Source organism: Penicillium digitatum, chromosome 4, assembly GCF_016767815.1.
Source record: "Penicillium digitatum chromosome 4, complete sequence".
NCBI lineage: Eukaryota > Fungi > Ascomycota > Eurotiomycetes > Eurotiales > Aspergillaceae > Penicillium > Penicillium digitatum.
This window is the reverse complement of record NC_089387.1, coordinates 2,787,973-2,808,924: the sequence shown is the minus strand read 5'-3', so window position 1 is coordinate 2,808,924 and position 20,952 is coordinate 2,787,973. Positions and strand designations below refer to the sequence as shown.

General features: G+C 48.2%; 7 protein-coding genes across 7 annotated transcripts; 3 read left to right on the top strand and 4 right to left on the bottom strand.

Moving 5' to 3' along the window:
- Positions 1–6,336: 6,336 nt before the first annotated feature.
- On the top strand, positions 6,337–6,744 carry Pdw03_0943 (uncharacterized protein; the record flags this gene model as incomplete). The annotated part of the gene is made up of 1 exon (XM_066099762.1): positions 6,337–6,744. One exon carries the CDS (start codon positions 6,337–6,339, stop codon positions 6,742–6,744), a length of 408 nt encoding a protein of 135 aa, XP_065957489.1.
- A 1,102-nt stretch (positions 6,745–7,846) lies between these two features.
- On the bottom strand, positions 7,847–8,906 carry Pdw03_0942 (Carbohydrate-binding WSC, subgroup; the record flags this gene model as incomplete). Its single annotated transcript, XM_014679186.1, has 3 exons — positions 7,847–7,867; positions 7,921–8,510; positions 8,576–8,906. 3 exons carry the CDS (start codon positions 8,904–8,906, stop codon positions 7,847–7,849), a joined length of 942 nt encoding a protein of 313 aa, XP_014534672.1.
- Positions 8,907–11,972: 3,066 nt separating this feature from the next.
- Positions 11,973–12,649, bottom strand: Pdw03_0941 (uncharacterized protein; the record flags this gene model as incomplete). The annotated part of the gene is made up of 3 exons (XM_066099761.1): positions 11,973–12,365; positions 12,429–12,454; positions 12,637–12,649. 3 exons carry the CDS (start codon positions 12,647–12,649, stop codon positions 11,973–11,975), a joined length of 432 nt encoding a protein of 143 aa, XP_065957488.1.
- Positions 12,650–12,863: 214 nt separating this feature from the next.
- Pdw03_0940 (uncharacterized protein) lies at positions 12,864–13,296 on the top strand (the record flags this gene model as incomplete). Its single annotated transcript, XM_066099760.1, has 3 exons — positions 12,864–12,879; positions 12,979–13,162; positions 13,242–13,296. The coding sequence occupies 3 exons, from the start codon at positions 12,864–12,866 to the stop codon at positions 13,294–13,296; spliced, it is 255 nt and encodes an 84-aa protein (XP_065957487.1).
- A 939-nt stretch (positions 13,297–14,235) lies between these two features.
- Pdw03_0939 (Phosphatidylserine synthase) lies at positions 14,236–15,226 on the bottom strand (the record flags this gene model as incomplete). The annotated part of the gene is made up of 6 exons (XM_014679185.1): positions 14,236–14,604; positions 14,664–14,845; positions 14,900–14,911; positions 14,972–15,009; positions 15,066–15,123; positions 15,178–15,226. The coding sequence occupies 6 exons, from the start codon at positions 15,224–15,226 to the stop codon at positions 14,236–14,238; spliced, it is 708 nt and encodes a 235-aa protein (XP_014534671.1).
- Positions 15,227–15,700: 474 nt separating this feature from the next.
- Pdw03_0938 (H/ACA ribonucleoprotein complex subunit 1) lies at positions 15,701–16,567 on the bottom strand (the record flags this gene model as incomplete). The annotated part of the gene is made up of 5 exons (XM_014679184.1): positions 15,701–15,962; positions 16,019–16,164; positions 16,227–16,327; positions 16,384–16,431; positions 16,501–16,567. The coding sequence occupies 5 exons, from the start codon at positions 16,565–16,567 to the stop codon at positions 15,701–15,703; spliced, it is 624 nt and encodes a 207-aa protein (XP_014534670.1).
- A 219-nt stretch (positions 16,568–16,786) lies between these two features.
- On the top strand, positions 16,787–19,146 carry Pdw03_0937 (Threonyl-tRNA synthetase, class IIa; the record flags this gene model as incomplete). The annotated part of the gene is made up of 3 exons (XM_014679183.1): positions 16,787–17,355; positions 17,422–17,686; positions 17,746–19,146. The coding sequence occupies 3 exons, from the start codon at positions 16,787–16,789 to the stop codon at positions 19,144–19,146; spliced, it is 2,235 nt and encodes a 744-aa protein (XP_014534669.1).
- Between the last annotated feature and the right edge of the window lie 1,806 nt (positions 19,147–20,952).

Genomic DNA, 20,952 nt, shown 5'->3' with positions numbered 1-20,952 from the left:
AAATCATGATCTGAACTGCAAAGCAGGAATGGTAGGGTCGGGCAACAGACCGTGTTCTTGGAAGATGGGAAGCCAGAAACAGAAACAGAAGCCACCACAAATGCAGGGTGTACTACATAGGTACAACCACCTCGTTTCATCCAGCTTCCAAGTTTAGACATGCATGATGTATCCCATGTCTCTCCTTCGGAGCCTTGTCGATATGTTGTACAAGCCAAGAGAAAGAGGGGTCTTGTCCAGGTTTGATCGGCTGCTGCGGCTAGGGCCGGAGAGCGGGTTTAGCCTGAGGTTTGGACCGGAGGACCTAGACCATGCTTCTCTCTTTCTTCCCCTCCCCCCTTTTCCCCTTTGAATTTGGCTTGGACTAAAATGAATCAACACCGATCGTCATTTGCTATCGTCCTGCAAAGTCTTACTCTACGCCACTTCCGGGGTAGAGTGACACGATATCAAGATGGATTGTATACTCTGTACAAGTGTTGGCCAATCGTGGTCTTGGTGAGACGGAATTCAATGTCTGGAAGTTCCCCCTGCGTTGACAAAATCCCATATGGCTCATGACTGTTAGTCTCCTGTCGCTTGTTAGCGTTGGTGTGGATCATCTAGAATGCTTCAAGTTTTTGTAGTGCGATTGGGACCGTCGGCATTTCGATGATGCGGATAGCCGAGGCTGGGGGGGGGGAAGGGGAAGGTGTGGATTATTTATTGAGTATGCCCTGGTGGGATAGTACTGCCTTGAGAATATCATGTAGCCAATCTGCTAGTCTTGGGAATATGCTCTCTGCAAATCGACAAGTCTTTTGACGCCTTCCTGTTCAAGGTGAAGAAGACTCGGTAGTAGGATGAGCCTTGCGCCTGAGCAACGGGTGCTCGGAAGAATGCGAGAAAGGGCATACATGCCACAAGCCATGCACGCTCGTCTTCTTTTCATCTGCAAAAATGAAGATATGGTTTCCATGACTACACCATCCCTTCCACGTGTAAGTTCTTCTGCTCCTTCATCCTATGTTCTACCTTCCGCATCCCAAAGATCACAGTTTCAGTTACGTTCGGAAAGATCGTCTGTGCTACCAGCTAAAGAGCTTGGACTATTGCTCTCGTTCATCCAAGAGAAAGGCATACCCCTTTCCGCGATCTAGGCAAGAGGAGCTACAGATAGCTACTCCACACATATGCAGTGCTGATGTCGTACAACATGCAACACATCTGCTCGCATATACGCTCCCTTCCCTAAACCGTTCCTGATCGACACAACAGCACCCGAAACTAAATTGTGGGTATGGAATCGTGATTCCCACCGTGGCCTTTCAGATGAACTGAAATTAAATCGGAGCTATCGGCAACGTGACTCTATCTTTCTAACCCTTCGCGGTTCCCAGGATTGACAGGGGAGTATGCCGAAGTTGATCCGGGTTACTTAGAGGACCTCCCTTGAAACTCTCTGGATTTACATATTTCGACGACTTCCGAGGGAAAATAGGGAGGGAACCCCCCAAAAAAGAACAAAATCGGTCCGGAGCACAAGGCGTGAAAGTCGGCGTAAATGCGCACTTTTCCTTTTCCCCACCAACCCCCTCCCGCATTCCGGAGTAGAGGCTCTTTGCTGCCAATCGGGTCAAGGTCAAACGGTGACCCTTCCAGGTCTCCTTTGTTTATCGGTGAACCTCCCTTTTAACCTTAGGTGGTGGATCGAACGATCTTCTGGAAGGTTCAGCAAGGAGAAAGTGGTCAAGTCACGTCACAGATGAGGCTGACGGTGTTGTACATGTTAGTTGCCTGATTCCGTACATAAAGCAAGAGGGATCATGGGTATCTCGAAGCATTCCACCGTGAATCTCACCTCAGATCCCGTAGTTGCTTTAATTGGTGGAGGTGCTAGTGATTTTTGATTCGCTTGGGAGGAGATTACCCGCTCTAGGTCTGGGCAGAGAGAGTCATGATAATGGCGCAACTAGTATCAAAGGATGTTCTGCAACTTGGGTTCGCTACACATGCTCCGTCCCTCACGTGGAATTGCGATGATTCTCGATGTCTCAAACTACATTTAATTAACGCTCGGGAGTAGCCGAAGAGGAGGGGGGGGGGGGAAGGAGACATCGGCTATGTCCGAGGCCTTGCGCCAAGATTGTCTCTTCGACGTATGTTGCATGTTGTATGTTGTAGCAAATGTACCCCTTTACACTACGGCGTCCACGAGTACAATCTAGAATGAAATGAGTTACGCCCACGTGGAAAAATGCAGCAAGACGCCAGGAATGCATTGGAAGCGCGAGTGTACTTTGTACATTATCCACATCCGGTTAGTTCAAGTCTAGTCGGCTATATGATTATCCCACTGGATCGTGATCTTGTCTACGGAGTACTCCGTACTCGGTTTTCGTCTTCATCTTTGCCCAAGTTCTTTCCACAGCTAACACGTTGGCAGTGGCTCCACAATCGTCAACCCCTCGATTCTTGTGTTCTAGAACCGGCCCTCGTGCGTCTGGGTAGCTGCGATGCACCGGGTAGAATTAATATGGAGTGGACTGCCCATGATCCAGAAATCGAAAAGGATCATCGGTCTACGCTCACGGTCCAGTCCGGTTGAGCAGAGTGTCGCCATTGATTGAGGTCTGTTGGGTGAATCGTCACTGGTATTTGTCTTCCGAGGTTCCCCTGCCTGCATGGACTAGAGCGAACCAGACCGGATACAGCACCCTTGCAGGGATCCGTGAAGAGATTAGCCCAATATATCCATGACGAGAAGATGACTCGTCACCTGCACCTTTCTTGCACTTGAGAATCCCTTTATTGATGTCCTGAGATCTAGGAGACCCTACGGATCAGAATTTCTTCATTTGCTAGGATATGATGCCTGCCACGGTACATGACATACCATGTTGTATACTCGGTCGATCGTCAGAGTACTGACCTCCAACACACCATCCACATCAGGGAATCTACCCGTGCTTCCTGCCATGCTTCCTGGGGAAGTACTCCACGTGGACTCCGATCGTAGCAATCTTCTTACTCATCACTCATCAGGCAAAGAGTCTCGAGGTCTGGGCTCTCCAAAAGTGGAGCTCCAGGTTACCGAAGTTGGATCAGTTAACAAAGATCACTAATATCTACTATAGGAAGGTCTTCGGCACCATCTAATTCGACTCCGTACGAATGCTCGCTTTTTCCCAAGTTCGCACCTTGTTCAAGGATGCACCGATGGCGCCCCTGCAGGTCCTAGTCCCTTTAGGTCACGTTTCAGATAGCGTCGATCAGGCCATGCCATGTGGCCGTATTTTTTTGCAAGGATTTCACCTGAGCAAATACCGATTCCTACATCGGGTAATGATCGTTGTTCTTCATTTAGTTCTTCTCCCCATGCCATATATGGAAGTCGGGTCTCTCAGAAAATGATGTGTAGAGTGTGAGTATTGTCATTCTCAATAATCCGTACTCCACAATATACACGTGTTTGCCCTAAGAGTTCAACTAAGTGTCTTTGCTTTTTTTTTGTTTTTTTTTTGTTTTTTTTGTTTTTTTTTTCATTGAAAAACGGTTCCTTTCGAAAATGCAATGCATGGTACTTTGTACCCGGGTCCATGGCCGAGTCCAACAAGGACACGGATAACACACACTAAATCATCATCAATTTCAACCCACAGCTTAATTTCCTCGATTTCCAGGCTTGAACTGATTTGTCCCAAGAATCGTTGTCCCTGAAGCCCATGTGTCTTCTCCGTAGCTTGCACCAACAGGGAAATGAGAGCTAATTTAGGGCACGTAACCATGTAGGTACTACAGCAGTCGCTGAGCCACTAGCCATTCCCAGTCAAAGTATGTTGTGCTTCGTATAAAGCAGTGACCGTCATGTACGGGAATAAGCGACTCTGTTTTATCCCCGTTGCCGTGTCCATATCCGCGACCAAGTCTGTCCTAGTTTGGGATCAGGAAGATGCTCAAGTTGATCTGGGATCATTTGGGGGGGTCGTTAGGGTCTTTATGCTTATGTACAACCGTTCTACTCCGTCCCTTTCATATTCGATATTGATAGTCGACATACGAAGTAGCAAATTGGGGACGTGCGAGATTCTCCCGATCGGCTCGGGAGATGCCCTTGGACTGATCGGGTAAAACCCATCACAGTACATCCATATCCGATATCCTAGAGCTATTCTAGAACACACAAAGAACCAATACGAAAGATTTCCCTTTTACATCTTTGTCGGTTATGAAAAGTTGTGTTGTCATTCTACACCCACCAAGCGACCAACCATGAGGATATTTTCAACCCTACCTCTCAGGCCCATACTTTTCTTTCTCGGCCATGTCATTGCGAGATAGAAAATCCCACTCCCCGGGGTAGACCGGAATCAGAAGTCTTCACAGAGAATGTAAACGAATCCATCTTGTAAACGCACCGTCGGAGGCATGTATTTACTCCATTGCAATCTCATCGTATTGGGGGGGGGAGGCAAGCTACGGAGTAGATCTACAGAATCTATCACACATGGATCATGGTTCGTAGCTTCTTCCGACTCCTTTCGGATGTTCTGTCGGCTACGGAGGACTTCGCATGGATACGGAGAGTCACATCTTCCGACATACGACTGATCCAATTCTTTCACTCCGATTCCGTGCCTTTTGAGACCACATGGCCCAAACGGTGGGCCTTTACAGAGATCCCTGCACGGATGTTGATGTCGCAGAATGCTCCCCAGGTTAAAAATCCCTCACATAACCTGCTTATGTTGTAGGTAGGCTGTTCTCTCGCAGCCCGCTAAGATGACTCCAGCTATACCCTTTGAGTCCTTCCGGCAAATTAGACTAGGTCCGAGCATGATTCCCTCGGATGCTACCCTAGAAAGCGAATTAAGGAACATTACATCGTCATCTTGCAGTAGTCAACGGCAGGATCCTCCATTCGGCTTCACGGACGAATTGATCTTCTGCAACCAACACCCAACAGCCTCAATCCCTGCGGCGTCGAACTACCCTGCCTAGATGCGAGGTTAGGTGCATAGCTAACGGCTCAATGAGAGATGATCATCATACGCATGACATCGTGCGCAACCGATGTTCAAGGCGTCAACATGCATCTGCCTAGTTATGCTTGTTGACGCTGTTGGGCTGCATGCGATGTCTATTGGCTTGTTTTTCTGCAGCCGGAATGATCCTGTACCCAACAATAACAATTATCCGATTGGGGAAAGAGAGGGGGGGAAGGGGGGGGGGCTGGAAATGAGGAATGGTTACTCCGTAGTGTATTTTCGTCCCCTTTGACGCAGTAACCCTCTGTGAGATGCGAGGCACAATGAAAATCCAACGATCTTTTAAATTGTACATTGATCGGCGCCTGTTCACTTAATTTTCCGGACATATCGGCATTTTTCTCCGGAAACACCGACCTGTTCTAACGAGCCCATGTCCCATATCGTCGCAAAACAGGAAACTCGATCAGGATTTTTAAATCAACACATCTGACTCATTAGTGGTAAGCTAGCCAAACTAGCATGGCATCCTTCCTTCTCTTTTCTCTCTCTTGCAGGTCTAGATCATCGCTAAATTAGCGTTGTTCGGGGCCATGTAGCTGTCAAGTCCGGGTCAAGTCCGGTTTAAGTCCGTCTAGCCGCTGTTGGGTCTGTCGTTGATCGACTTGGGCCGTCGATCTCGACGTGCAAGTCCTATCGGGGAGGGGTTGGCGGTTGTGACATGGTTAGTTCGCTGGGATTGCGGCTAGCCAGCTGGCAGTCGTGATCCATGGGGCTTTCTTTGAAGGCTGTGTCTTTCTCTTTCCTGATATCGTGGAAAAAGAGGGGCTGGGATACTAGGCATCAGCACAAGGTAGTTGGAGAGTGTCCTCTGGTCTGGATTTGGTGGTTGGGTCGAACGACGGAGACCGGACTGGATGTTGGATGCATGCTCAAAGGTTTCTAGCCCAAGAGTCATAGACTTTCAAAGTCGGGAATGCCCTTTGAAGCTCTGATACCCCGTTCATCTCTCGAGTGCTAGTAATAACCTCATTTTGCTTGGAAGGGTCGCGTCATGCCGTTGGAACGAGCGTTCGATTCCATTTTTCCGGAGACAGAACGAGATCAATATCGATCTTGGTTTTGCATACTGTGTCTGAGTGGTGTTGGTTGTTTAATATGCCTTCGTTTTATCTCGTCGAGACCGGGAGCTTCATTACACCACTATCCTGTTGTGCCTTCTTCCCACCCTTTGAACTTGATGCACTCAGGCATCCGCACAGGCCCTGCTTGCTTGCTTCCAGTTTGACAGACTTCTCTTTGTCCCCAGGAAGCATGCAAAGGGTCTTCATGGTGGTTGATAGATTCAACTTGAGCAACGTATTAGGACATGTCTATTAGAACCCTTTCTTCTCTTCTTCCATCATATCTGTGGAAAGTGCTGCAGCAGGCCCTGTTCCGGCAGAGACAAACGCCGATTCTGATATTGGTCTGTCTTGGCTACCTCTCAGTCTCTTCGTACAAGCAAGTCATCGAGGAGTTGATCCGAGACGAGCGTGATCACAGCGAAACCTACATCGCCACCTGGTACGCCGCTATGTTGGCGACATTCCCCTTGACCGTCCCTGGCTTGGATGTACGAGATGGTGTTGTCGTGTCATTCTCTTCTGACGTTCTCGTCTCGGGTGATCTTCAAGAACTCATGGCGTCCATTTCTGCTTCCCACAGTAGTCTTTCCCACGCAACGGTTCTCTACCTTATGTGTGGTATGGCATGGATTTTGGAGACTCGTGTCTGAATACTGAGCTCTCAGACTGAATCAGTTGGAAGGGTTTACTTCCTTTTCTTATACGTTGTAATAGCTTCTCAGGCACCCTGCATTGCTTCTTTGCTCATATACAAACTCGAGTGTGGAAACGACGTACGTAGTTCCTTGACTGCAGAAGACTTCGGGAGATGGCCGAAGGTTCAACACACAGTTGACTGTAACTGGCTATGTGTAAGAACACACCGATGTGGCTTTGACGGTTCTTTAATAGGTGAATTTTCAAATATCTACCGAGGCAGTAAATAGCAAAAACCGTGCATGCTTCTTTAAGACAGAGTCAAGCCCACCCAGAAATGTCAGCTACTTCGAACAGATACATACTAACTACCGACTCTGGGCGTACAACGCAGACCCGGCACTGACCAGCCAAACCGCCATCAAAATAGTTTACAAGTAATTAAACACAGGCTGATATGCATATCAATTCTCACATCAAGTACAGGTGATTGATCTCGCCTGTCAAAGTCACCCGTCGCGGAACTAGACCAAATCAGAGCGAGTTGCAGAACGCGAGAAGCTCACGATGGGACCGATGGGCAAAGGCCTGACTGGAAACAGGGAAAGAGACCACGAAAGGGAAAAAAAAGGTAAAAAAGGGAATCACATAAAAGGAATGATCTGTTCATAAAAAAAAAGGAAAATGTCGAGCATTGATAGGGCCAAGATAGAAAGAGATGCCTTTCCGATCACAACGTCCCTATGTCAGCCGAGACTTTACTTTGATTGAACAAGATTCATTGGTTGGGGCTTTGGCAGAGAAGGCTGGCGGTACGGTTGATTTCCCAATGTAGACTCTAGAGGTGTTGATCGAGAAGCAAACCAACGCTGTCAGAGACAGAGGGCCGAAAAGGCAGCAGACCACCGGCTGGGGATACCGACTCGGGTCAAGCCGCCACGCCGTTCGGATATCACAACTCCGCTGAATAACCCGACAGAAAAAAATAATGGCAACAAGACAGGAAGGCTCTCATAAAGTAATTCGATCGAGGGCAGGAATGACATGAATTTCGCTAATACCGAGCGGAGAGAAGAAAGGGAGGGAGCATGAATGGTTCGAAAAAGGTGTATGAGTTTAGCGATCGGGGTTCGTCACCTCCATCAAAAGTTAGCTTGGAAACAACGTTATCAAGTGTTGCGCGTGTTTACCTGCAAGATCCGGCGAGAGAAGTCATGGTCATAATCGATGCTGCCATTGCTTTGACGATTTTGAGTCATGTAGTCGCTATCGAACCGAGAATCGGACATCGAGGGTGGGCCATCACAGCCATAGCCAGTGGCCCTAGCTGCAGCACCGGTCCTATTGTTCTTGATTCGCCACCAGAAGAAGATAGCAGCGCAGAGAGCAGCGAATCCAACCACTCCGATTACGACTCCAGCCGCAATCGCGGCAGTTTTCTTGCTCCTCGAGGACTTTTTTTCGAAATCTTCTTCAGACTCACTGCTCGGGGCGGGCTGATAAATCGCGGTCTCTGTTATTGTTTCACCGATACTGGTAGCAGTACTCGTGGCAGACTCGCCAGCTTGCATCGTAGTTTGGCTGTCACTAGTGCTTTGAGTTGGGGTTGTGGTAGGTTTGGAGTTGGAGTCGGAGTTAGGGTTAGAGTTGGAATTAGAGTTGGAATTCGTGTTGGAGTTGGAGTTGGAGTTGGAGTTGGAGTTCGAATTAGGGTCGGAGTACGTGGGCACGTTGGCTATCAAATTTGTGGTATAGACCGAGAAGTAGTTGGAACTACCGCCTATTCGAATATATCGTTAGCAAGTCACTTGTCCGAAACCGATGGCTAAGGGATGAAAGACATACACATATCATCGGGCCAGCCACTGCACGATGTGCTGCATTTGTCGCTTGAAGCCTTGGCACTGTCTGGTGGTAGCGTATTACCGCACACACAGTCAGTGCCTTTTGTCAAGGCAAATGTCGCGAAGTCCCTGGCACAGTGATCCAGACACCATCCGGAACTCTGGTACGTCCAGCTCGTTGGCTTTCCATATCCAGGAATGCTGGAGTAGCAGCCCCGGAGTGTCCCTAATGGTGAGCCACGAGGAAACAACTCCAAGTCTTCTGCAATTGCCGAGGTGGCTGCCAGGAACACACTTGACAAAGCAAGGGCACCTTGAGTGTTGAAAAGCATGATGTATTTCGAGAGTAGGAAAGTCGGGTATCAAAATCAGCGTGCAATGTAAACACCGCTGGACAAAAGCACAGGGGTGATTGACGAAGGACTGGGGACGGCCGGCGTAACCCTCAAGAACTTTTTTTTTCCAGCTGGACACTAGGAGACGACGTTTGTTCTCAAACTGGCCACCACGTATCTGGTTGGCTAGACACTCAGGGTGTGTTTAACGAGGAAGTCAAGATATTTTGGTGGTCGGCAAGTCGAGTGAAAGGGAGGTGATTTCGCGTTGTGTTGATAGGTACCGGGAGTAGGTGGTCGGGTAACGGTTCACCCTACAAGTTCGGGAGAGAGTGAGCGACCGTGAACTGAATAGTAGTATGGTTGATAATCTCCAAATAAATGGAGTAAAGGAACGAAGAAATCGGAGTGTTAACGAATGTGTGCAAAAGGGAGATGGAAAGATCAGGAGGGAAGAGTAGTGACGGAAAATGGATCCCTTGGGAAAGGGTCTGTAAAGGGGTCTGTGTTCCCCGGAGAAGGTATGAGATACTTGGAACATGGGGGGAGGGCCTTGGTGCAATGGAGTACCAGGTACTTTCAGTGCAGGTTACACAAGTGGTTTCAGTTTTGTTTGCTCCTTGTATGGTACAGTACTAGGTATGCAAACAACCAAACCTCCAATGAAACGTCGAGATACATTTAGATAGTCAGGCACCCACTTAGGTAAGCCAGTGGACCTTTGTAGATCAATTTCCTATTTTGGTCCGAACCGGCAGCTGAATGGAGCCTTTGGGCATGTCGCTAGTCTGCTTCGAGCGCTGCGCGGTGATTAGGTATGAGACTTTCTTTGTGTGAGCCTCGTCTGATGATTTAATATCCAACATTTTGCATAGTACCTTTTTTTTTTAGATATCACTCCATACAGGGCAAGGACTTGTGAAAGATCATCCTTGCCACATGAAAAAGACCCTGGATGACGACGTGTTTTACCCCTCAAATGTTGTTCAACACTCTACGCAGTTATTCCGTACATTAATTAGCCTTCGGCCAAGGAAGCTTTGTTCCGTCTGCTTCTATATTTTGATTTGCTCTGTTGCATTCCGTATAAATGACCGATCAACATACGCCAACCAAATTTTGTCGTGTCCTAGAGTCAATTTCAATACTCCGTAAAAGCGCTAAGAATCTTCAGATTCGATACGGAGTGCTCCGTATAACACGAAGCCTTAAGGATTTGACTACCATCTAGCATTTTCAAATGCTTTATAGTTACACCTTGTACTAAACCTCGCCGGTTTTTTCTTCTTTATCCCTATTTATGCCCCTTTTCCATGTACTGTCTCAATAATTTCCACAGGCAATGAGCGGCTGATTCCGGGTGGAGCGTACCAAATTATCATGTTCTTTCCCCTCCGATACAGCGTCCCCTGTAACGAAACAACGCCCTACCATGGACTCCGTACAGTAGGACCTCCGAAGTATTAGGCGGCGGCACTTCGGTACTTTCGCATACCGCTTTCTACGTAGAGGCACACGATACCGCCCAATCCTTCGGAGGTTCTATATTGTACTGTACGCTCAGCCACGGGGCATGGCATATCCATGAGGAGATTTGGGCTCTGTAAAATCGGGAACTGTGGCCCAAGAGCTACCTGGGATGTGCAAATCTATACAACATACTCCATAAATGGCTCTACCAATGACACGCATGTTGTACTCGGTACCTTGGGCCTTTGGGGGCTTACGTGCTGGAAGCGTTTTGTTCGTCCCTCGACTCCATAATAGAATGTGGTATTATTAGCCTTGCATCCTGACGTGTTCTCATACACACCCCTGGATATATCGGAGGTTATGTATCCTAATCACGTTACCATCATGTAAGATTTACTGGCTGGGGGACACTTGTAGACCCTTTGAAAATGGATAGATAAGGTTGTTAGTCACGGTGCGGCGGAATGCGCCACGGATGGCTATTGTGTCCTCCGTATATGTTGTACAACGTTCAACATATCGGCTGTACCTTGCAAATCTAGTCCCTTGCAACCTGTTCTGGGCCAGAAATCCCATTGCTCTGGTTATGGCTAGACGGTTTAATAAAATTCTCATTTCAAAGGACCATTACACCTGTCTGCGCTGTTAAGCATCTCGCCACCGACACCACTTTCAACGATGATAGCTGACTCAAAGTCATCGACCTGGTTCCCTTCTAAAGGCGCTTCTGGCCATAGACCCCATGGAGCAGATAATAAACGCTCAAAGAAGAGCGATCTTTCAACAGTGAGACGTTTTGCTCCTTCAACTCCGTAGTTAGGCTTGACATCCGTGTCTTACTCACCCAGAGCCTCTAAAAAAAACACCTGGGCAGTACGGAGTATGCACAGGCAATACAGATTTGTACTGCGTTTCCGTACTCGTACACCGTACGGAGTATTTCCTCAACAAACCCAGCGCCTAGACCTGTCCAGCCGGTTTTCTGGCCTGGACACAACTTTTCCGGGACCAGCGGCGTCTAATAGACCAGTTGTATTTTCCACCTGCCAAAGTAATCTAGGTACGGAGTGCACGATAGGAATCCAAAACGAAGGAGAAACAAAAGGTTGAATTTGCCAGACTCGTACTTCTTCAGATGTCTCGATGAGAACACTGGTTCATATTGTTCAAATTGTGGACAAGGAGAGTTTTCGAAGTCGGATTTTGTGAAAAGTGAAAATTGCGACTGGGTCTAGACCCTCCTGGCCAAAACACAATGGTCTAATTTTAAATTAAAAATTCCGATTTGACCTATGACCTTCGACTATTCTAATCTGCCATCTTCTCCGAAGTACAACATAGATGCGGAAGGGCTCGATACCTCAATCATCCCGTTGGGGGTCCCACGATCCATAGCCGAGCAAATCCCCCATCCAGATTTTCATCCAGAGAAGTCACCGTAAACCTCAACACGCTCAAAATTAAATACGTGGAATTACACGCGCACAGAGGGGGGGGGGGGGGGAGGAAAATTAAGGTCTTTAATTATACGCAATCTCAACACAAACTGGATTGAAAAAAAAAACCAGTTTATACGAGAAGTATCGGGCCTCAGATATACGAGCACCTTGCATATTTCCCCACCAACCCAGCAGGAACCTGTCGCTGCGTACCATCCTGATTCACTTCCTCCTCGTAGAAGCGACACCATCCACGAGCACAAACATAATGAATACCATATGGTACCTCATTTGAAGTCCCCGAAATCTGCCTACGACTGTACTCGCCGCAGTGGCAGAGCGGGTTGGTCGGACTTATCCCACGTTGATCAGCAAAGCAGATAAATCGGTTACATGGGTAGCATTTATAATATGGGCGGCCTGCATTGCCATTCCGGTTGCTCTCCCTGACTTTCTGTCTCATACCATCTTCATAGCATTCAGGGCATCTTGGGGGATTGAGTCTGGTGATGGTCATTGCTGTAGTTGGGATAAGCTTGGTCCACTGTAGTCGTTGGCTTAGATGCGATCTTGTGAGCGGGTGATAAAGCTTTCTGTGTAAACTTGCCTTTGGTTTAGATTCTCTGTATTCAACTGAATAGTTTGTTGTCGTATTGAAGTCCTCGTTCACAGCTCTGGGGGCTGTGAGATACCTAACCAAATGGTAATGAGAGAGATGGTATTCAGTCTACAAATGAAGCTGTAGATGAAAACTAGAAATCTCTGGATGCGTGGTAAAAGAGAGAAGCTATCTACAGGCTAGCTAGACCAAGTACTGGGAGCAAACATGGAAGTCATATGACTTCTAACACCCCTCACTGTAATCCCGAAGATAAATCAGGCCGCTGCTCCTGATAGATTTCATAAGACCATTTAACCGCTAGGCTAAAAGATCATCAGGACAAATAGGATAAATAGAACATCTATTTATCATCTATTTATCATTGCAGCGGCATTGCAGCGGCATATAAATTCGGCCTAATGTCCATCAGGGACTACAATTATGACGATCCTTATAGGTCAGTATTGCGTGTGTGTGTGTATATGTGTGTCTGTAGTATCATAATTTCCGTGGATCAACTTCCAACCACCCATGAATGATGACATTGAATATATAGCACTTGGATATCGACGGGTCCAATACAACTCGCCCCGGAGTCCAATCGTCGGTTTCCTCCCTACGGATGAAAAAAAGGCACGCATACAGACACAATCGGAGACGAGGAACTGTCAGGAACTCTCAAGATCCTACAAGAAGAATAAGATGACCATGATCATTCATTCTCGAAGACCACCACCACGGTTCGTTTATCCAGCTAGCAAAGAATCCCGAGAGATTAGAAACCGGTGTTGTCTAACAAGATACAATCGCAAAACCAAGGCCAAGCTCCAAGCTTCAGAGTAGGGAAAGTGCTATGCAAATGTACATCAAATGATCAAGAATGAGACGTTAATAGCCACTGTCCAACATCAGCTCGTCGAGTTGATATGCCCCCCAAGCACTGAGATAATGTAGGCCACGTGGGACCAGCTTCCCAGCACCTGATATCATATCTGCCTTTGAGAGTACCGACCGCAAACGCGCCATAGGTTAGCAGAGCTCATGCCGCGTTAGTCAACGAAGCGGATGAATTTATTAAATGGGCAGCAGCCGGAGTGCGGGCGGCCTGCTTTGTCATTTGGGATGTTGTCGTTACAACCCGTCTTATGCCATCGTCGTGCCATTCGAGGCGTCGCAGGTGTCCCAACGTGATCAGAACAACTGCGGCGATGAGTTTGATCAAATAACTACATATGTAGGTACGGCGAAGTGTTTGGTCTGGAGAAAATTAAAGCAGACGAAGGTTGGTGGAGCATCCAAAGCTATGTGGCCATCTTGGCTTGTGTTTGCAAAAATCCTCAGCAGAGATCCTCAAATACATACAAAAACACCATTCAAAACAGGTTAACCCCCAAAAGACCATTTAAGGCGACTGCTAAAAAGACATGGCAAGGCCGCTTATGATATTATGAAAGTGGTCAGCATTGTGTGTGCAATTGCGTGCTGTCAAAGTTGATAGAGGACCTTCAGCTCACTTGGTTGAATGCCCAGGATTGCGGACAATTGCGCTGTTGCCGAAAGCTACAACATCAACATGTTGACCTTGCTGGCCACAGTCAATCCAACCCCTACGCAGAAGTCACATTGACTGTAGTCAATCTATGCAATTGAAATTCAATTAAGCAACCTTATTTAAGTGCATCGAGATCATGCTATGCGTTGCCTACAAACGAAGGCCCTCTCGATATTTATCTTCAGTCGTCCAAGTTGAAAGAGACAACAGACTCAAGCATTTTTTTCCAACTGTGAGTGCACGGCCGAGTAGGGGTTGAGCTCAGGGCTTAGGAATGTGTATCGTCTTGCTGACCATCATACATCCATGCAGAACGAACAACAGGACCACGGGGTGGAATTCGAAGATGGTACCTTCTGCGACAAGACCAAGAGGAATGTTGTCGTGCGTCCAGCTTTGAGAGACCCAATAGGCCATAAGGGAAGCGATTGATAGAGTAGTCGGAATGGGTGTGCCTTCGAAGTACTTGGATTTCCCAGACTTGTCCTTGGGCAGTACGGCTACAGTCACGTTGAACCGAGCGAGGCGGGTCAGACCGCAGAGAACAAAGAATGTGAGGAAGACGTGATCAGCCGAGGTCCGGATACCTAGAGCGAATGCGGCGGCGGCGGGAGCGAGACCGAAGGAGATCTAGTTGGAATAAAAGTGTAAGCGACAACTTGGTTGTGGTTACTTGCCGGGATTGTTACCAAGTCCGCAAGCGAGTCGAGTTCTTGTCCCATGAGAGACGACTTCTTGCGCCACCTTGCGACTTTGCCATCCATAAAGTCGAAGAACAGACCAAAAGGCATGAATGCGAGAGCAGCCCAGATGGCACCGTATTCAGTTGGGTCTCCGAGGCAGTAGCGCATGGAGGAAAAGACCGACATGACTGCTGAACATATTAGTCGCGGATTGGAGAAACGGTTGGGAAATATGAGCTTGCCTCCACAGAAACCTAAAACAAGGATTTAATAAGTCAATTCAAGCAAACCCCGAATGGATTGCGATCACTAACCATTCAATTCAGTGATCAGATCAGCAAGATGCATGGCCCTGTTGAGTGTTAGACTGAGCCGAGGGCGAACGCGCGCGGGAAGCACATTACTGACTTCACCATGCTAAAATGACCATGATCCGAGGAAAGAAGCATTTTCTGCTTCTCCTGGCCTGGAAAATGTCAGCCATGTCGCCAATGGGCGACCAGAGGGAGCTCAAACGCACCTCCATCACCTGAAGGTGGGACGCCGCTGAAGGAATTACTCGATGCCATGGTCGATGTCCGACGAGACATGCTCAAATGGATATCAGATTCAAAGAAAATTTATGGCAAAAAAGGATAAAATGTCTCAACAAGACGCCTAAAGGGCAGGATTGGGTAAGAAGAATAAAATTGCAGTCAAACCTGCTTGGGAGTGTTGACGGACGCACAGATTCGCAGAGCGGTCAACGTCATTTCGAACAGGCGGGGGCGGTGCAGCTGCGCCACATTCACCAGCCACATCCAACCAAATGTCCGTCGAGCCGACTATCCCCGAATTTCTACTTGAGTTGCTATGATTTATACAAAATTGCAAGTCCTGGAAACCCCAATGAAAACAACAGAAACATTTTTGACTGGTGATATTCTACAGCCTGCAGCCAGTGAAGTTGCAATTGCGCAGGATGCACAAGAAGACGGAAAGATATTCCTGAAAAAGCTCCCAGATCCCCCAAAACGCCATAAAGAGACAGTACATTGGATTGATCAATAGCCGCGACCACGGAAGCCACCACCACCACGGGGGGCACCGCGACCACCTCCACGAGAAAAGCCACCACCGCCGCGGGAGAAACCACCACTGCCACCACGACCACCCCCGAAGCCACCACGGCCACGAGGAGCACCGCCGCGGGCACCGAATCCACCGCGACCACGGGGAGCACCGAATCCACCACGGCCACGAGGAGCACCACCGGCGCGCTTGGGCTTAGGAGCTCCTGGGGGAGGCTTGGGCTTGGGGAGGAACCTAAGAGGTGAGTTAGTCAGAGTGTGTAGAAGAATGAGTAGAAAAGTGAATCTTACTTCTCGAGTGGGAGCAGCTTATCTCCACCAATGTAGACCTTATCACCAGCCTTGAAAGAACTGGCGACAATGCCATCTTGTGGCTTGACGGTGAAGTAGACCTGGTTAATGGGACCGAGAATTTCGTCGACTTTGCCGATTTGAGTCTTTTAAACCATTTAGCTCATGAACTTGTATGTAAAATAGGTTTCGTCGACCATTGACGTACCTTGTTCTCCAGGTAGATAGGAGCGTTGAAGTAAGGAATCTTGGGGTTGACCGATTCGCAGACCATCTCACCCTCGCAAGAGTGCATCACGGAACCCAACTCTATCAACTTATCAGTGACATGAATAAATTAAAGTTAGGCTCAGAAAATTGATTACCTAGAACCTGGGCTGGAGGCCCGAACGACTGCTGGAAGCCTCCGCGACCTAAAATAAAAAAAATTTCGTTAGCTCCTTTGAAATTCTCGCATCGCATTCACAGTAGAAAATCCTCACCACCACGGCCACCACCGAAACCTCCCCGGTTGGCACCAGAAGCGTTACCACGACCACGGAAAGACATTTTGTGGTGATAAGGGTGATTGACTTGACAAAGCTGGAGAAGTTTTCGCTTGGTGGAAACTTGAAGCGGTAAAGTGTCGGCTAAGGGCAGTACCAACACGTGACCTCAAATACACCGCCCTCACGAAGAGTCATTTCCCCCTCCACGAGAAGTATACCACGATCAGAGTTTTTGCTCACGGTCCAATTCCCTTGTGTCATCCCCCCAAGGGTTTAAAAAATGGCATCTGAAACTCCCCAGGATTTGCCTGTGCGGCCTGCTGCTGAAGCGCAGACTAAGAACGCCTCTGAAGCTGCCAGTGCCCCCCAAAAAGATGCGAAAGCGAAATCCAAGCAGGCCGCGAGCCCCGATACCCTCCCAGAATTCATGATTGAGCGAAACAATCTCTTCGAGGAACTTTGGCAACAGCATCTTGAGGAGACCAAGAACCGTCCCCACCCAGAGATCACCGTCACCCTTGACATAGGCGACGGCAACCCCCCCTCCTCGTTCCCCGCCAAAGCCTTCGAGACCACTCCTGGATCTTTCCTGCGTGATGTGCCCAAGGATCTCAGCGCTGAAATTGTTATCTCCAAGGTTGATGGAGAGTTGTGGGATTTGAACCGGCCTCTGGAGAAGGACTGTAATGTGCTCCTTGTGCCATTTAGCAACCCCGAGGCCCGTGAGGTATTCTGGCACTCCAGTGCTCACACTCTGGGCGAGGCGTGCGAAAATGAGTACCACTGTCTGCTCTCACACGGCCCTCCTACAAATCAAGGCTTCTTCTATGATATGGCCATGCCCGACGGGTATGTTATTCTTCTCATCGACCGTCAACCATTGTGTCAATGCTAATGATATATGTGGAAAAATAGACGCGTTGTCCGTGAGACTGACTGGAAGGCGCTTGACACCAAGGCGGCACGTATCTTCAAGGAGAAGCAAAGCTTCGACCGGTTGGAGGTTTCCAAAGAGAATCTCAAGAAGATGTTCGCATACAGCAAATATAAGCTACACTATATCGACAAGCTTGTCACCGGCGAGAGTAGCACCGTTTACCGTTGCGGTACTCTTGTTGATCTCTGCCGAGGCCCTCACATCCAGAACACCGGCAAAATCAAGACCTTCAAGATCATGCAGGTAAGCGTGATTGATCGACCTCTCGGCCGAGGAAGACACATACTAACTTTTACTCCTAGAACTCATCGGCCTACTTCCTTGGCGATCAGTCCAACGACTCTCTGCAGCGTATTCGTGGTGTTGCCTTCCCCGACAAGAAGCAGATGGCTGAGCACTTGAAGTTTTTAGAGGAAGCCGAGAAGCGGAACCACCTGAAAATTGGTAAGGAGCAAGAGCTTTTCTTCTTCGATGAGGTGTCTCCCGGCTGCCCATTCCTTCTCCCCAACGGAACCAAGATCTTGAACCAGATTCAGTCTCTTCTACGTTCTGAATACCGCAAGCGCGGCTACCAAGAGGTTCAGACCCCTAACATGTACGACGTTAGCATCTGGAAGACTTCCGGACACTGGGCCCACTACAAGGATGATATGTTCAAGTTGGATGTCGAGAAGCGCGAGTGGGCTCTCAAGCCCATGAACTGCCCTGGACACTTCGCTCTGTTCGCCCACCGTGAACGTAGCTACCGCGAGCTTCCTATGCGCATTGCTGACTTCGGTGTCCTGCACCGCAACGAGGCTTCCGGGGCACTTAGCGGATTGACGAGAGTGCGCAGATTCTGTCAAGATGATGGTCACATAATCGTTCAGAAATCGCAAATTATGTCCGAAGTAGAGGGTCTGTTCGATTTCTTGCAGTCCATCTATGGGCTGTTTGGATTCACGTTCAATTTGAAGCTGTCCACCCGCCCAGAGAAGTACATGGGGTCGTTGGAGACCTGGGATCACGCCGAGGACCAGCTCAAGAAGGCCTTAACCAAGTTTAAGGGTAACGATTGGACCATTAACGAGGGTGACGGTGCCTTCTACGGACCTAAGATTGACATCACTATTGCGGATGCTCTCAAGCGTGAATTCCAATGCGCGACCATCCAGCTGGACTATCAGGCTCCATTGAACTTCAAGCTGGAGTATCAGACCAACGAAAACCTGGAGAAGAACACCGGGGAGGGTGCAAGTGAGGGCGAGGCCAAGTCCGACGACCTGCCCCCCGGTCGCGCCCGCCCTGTTGTCATTCACCGTGCTATTATTGGTAGCTTTGAGCGGTTCCTGGGTATTTTGATCGAGCACTTTGGTGGCAAGTGGCCGTTCTGGATCAGTCCACGCCAGGTCCTCATTGTGCCGGTGATGCCAGCTCTGAACGACTACGCCGAGGAACTGCAGCGCATCCTGCGTGGTGACAAGTTGAATGTGGACGTGGACGTCAGTGGCAACACCCTGCAGAAGAAGATCCGCACTGGCCAGCTGGCCCAGTACAACTTCATATTTGTTGTGGGTGCCCAGGAGAAGGAGTCACGCACTGTCAACATTCGCAACCGTGATGATCCTGCGACCCAAAACAAGGGTATCATGGTCCCCCTGGAGGAGGCGCGGCTCAAGCTCCGGGCACTGCGCAAGGAGCGTCGGCTGGAGAACACTTTGTAGAGGATAAATTCGTTACTAATTTACGAAAAGTGAAATGACACAGGCGGATATTTTTACTGATTTTACTAAATGTTCTCTGCACACACCCAAGGTAGTAGAGTAATCAGGGTCTGGACTGAGCCACAGAGTGCGGTACTCTTAAAGCGAACACATTTCGAGCAGATTGAGATCTTCCTTACTTTTAAAGACGGGAATTCCTATTTGAAGTTTAGCCTACTGGTGTGATCTCCTCTTCAAAAGAAAAAAGTTCCAGATTTCCGCACTTTTAGTTCTTATGATCAGCTGTGTTGTTGTTAGCCCTACTTCTTTCCATCGACTCCATGTAGCCTAAGAAGTCTTCCTCACAATCCAACAACTTAATGTAGAGGATCCTTTCTATACTTGGGGTTATAAAAGGAGGAAAAGGTTCCTTGCTCACGGAAAAAGGACCTCGGCTATGAAGCGAGGTTTGTCTCACGAGGGAATACAAAAGAAGTGTGCACGAGAATTTGAAATGGCCTTTTCCCTCCGCGAAAGAGGGAGGCAACGATACGTTAATTTTCCAAAAGAAAAAAAGAGAAGTGGCCCAAATACACGCAGATAGATTTCATGATGGTAGGCGTACTACAAAATCCGGAATTCCTTACCTACGAAAGGATCTTGGTGGTGACAAAAACCTCGCTACCAGTCGAGGTGCCAAAAGGCATGCCATTGCGTTCTCTTCGGGGATGGGAATGTCTGTTTGCTTCTCAATGAGTTCCGCAACAACATCAGGAGGGTGATTGGTACGACCTGCTTCAGAGGCAAGGGATTACCTCTAAACCTGCCTACCACATTTCTGTTGCTCTACACTGAGGACCATTCTCTCTCTCTCGCAGGGCGTAACCACTATGCACTGGTTGACGCTTAGCAAATTAGCCCTGATGGCGAAAGCGTTCATCGGCCTTTGTAAACTCCCTGATAAGCGGGTTTGCTATCAAGAACCTGATTTCATGAAGCTGAGCTCGAGGAAAAGGGAACGAAGAATAGATAAATTCTTGCCTTCAATGAATCCGAACCAAAAGGCAAGGCATTTGTGAGATTATTGACGTCTAGTCCAACCGACAAGATAGGGCTGGATCGGATCTGTCCGATCTCAGGGCGGGTTCCTATGGCAGAACCTATTTTTCTTTTTTTTTTTCGACTCCTTTTTCTTCTGTCTTTGGTATTTTACTATTTTACTCCAACCTCCCTGATATATCAATTAAACACGAACGGAATTCAATAAGATCCCATTTGTCACTTGGGATTTAATCTCCCTCGATGCTAGAACTCCTCGTGAAGGCTTGTCTCACATTTTGTTTTACCGGCCACTGGCACCTGTAACACCAAAATACAGAGTTGATATCCACTCTACACATGGAAAGACAGGTTTCAGCCATGTTCTTTGTTCGTGAATCGAACCTTTTTTTTTTCTTTTCGAGGTCAGATGTAGATGCTTGGGTACATATGTAGGTTATAGTTACTTAAGATGCCATGATGCTGTAGTGTAAGGAGATGGTATACAAAGAAATGCCTTCTATTCCACCCTTGTACCCTTTCACAGCGAAATCGATGTTGGAAATTCCAGAATTCCAAGTCTTCGACACTAGATCACGTTCTACGATTAAATTTAGAAAGTTCTTTGAATCAAATCTCAGTCAAAGCAGAAGCCCGAAACAACCAGACAACCAGAGTGGACTAAACACTTTTTGCGTGGATCACCCGCGGGGACTGCGGGGCTGAATCCCATCACACTTCTCTCGACCCATCACCCTTTTTTTTCCTCTTCAACCTCTCTCTTTTTGC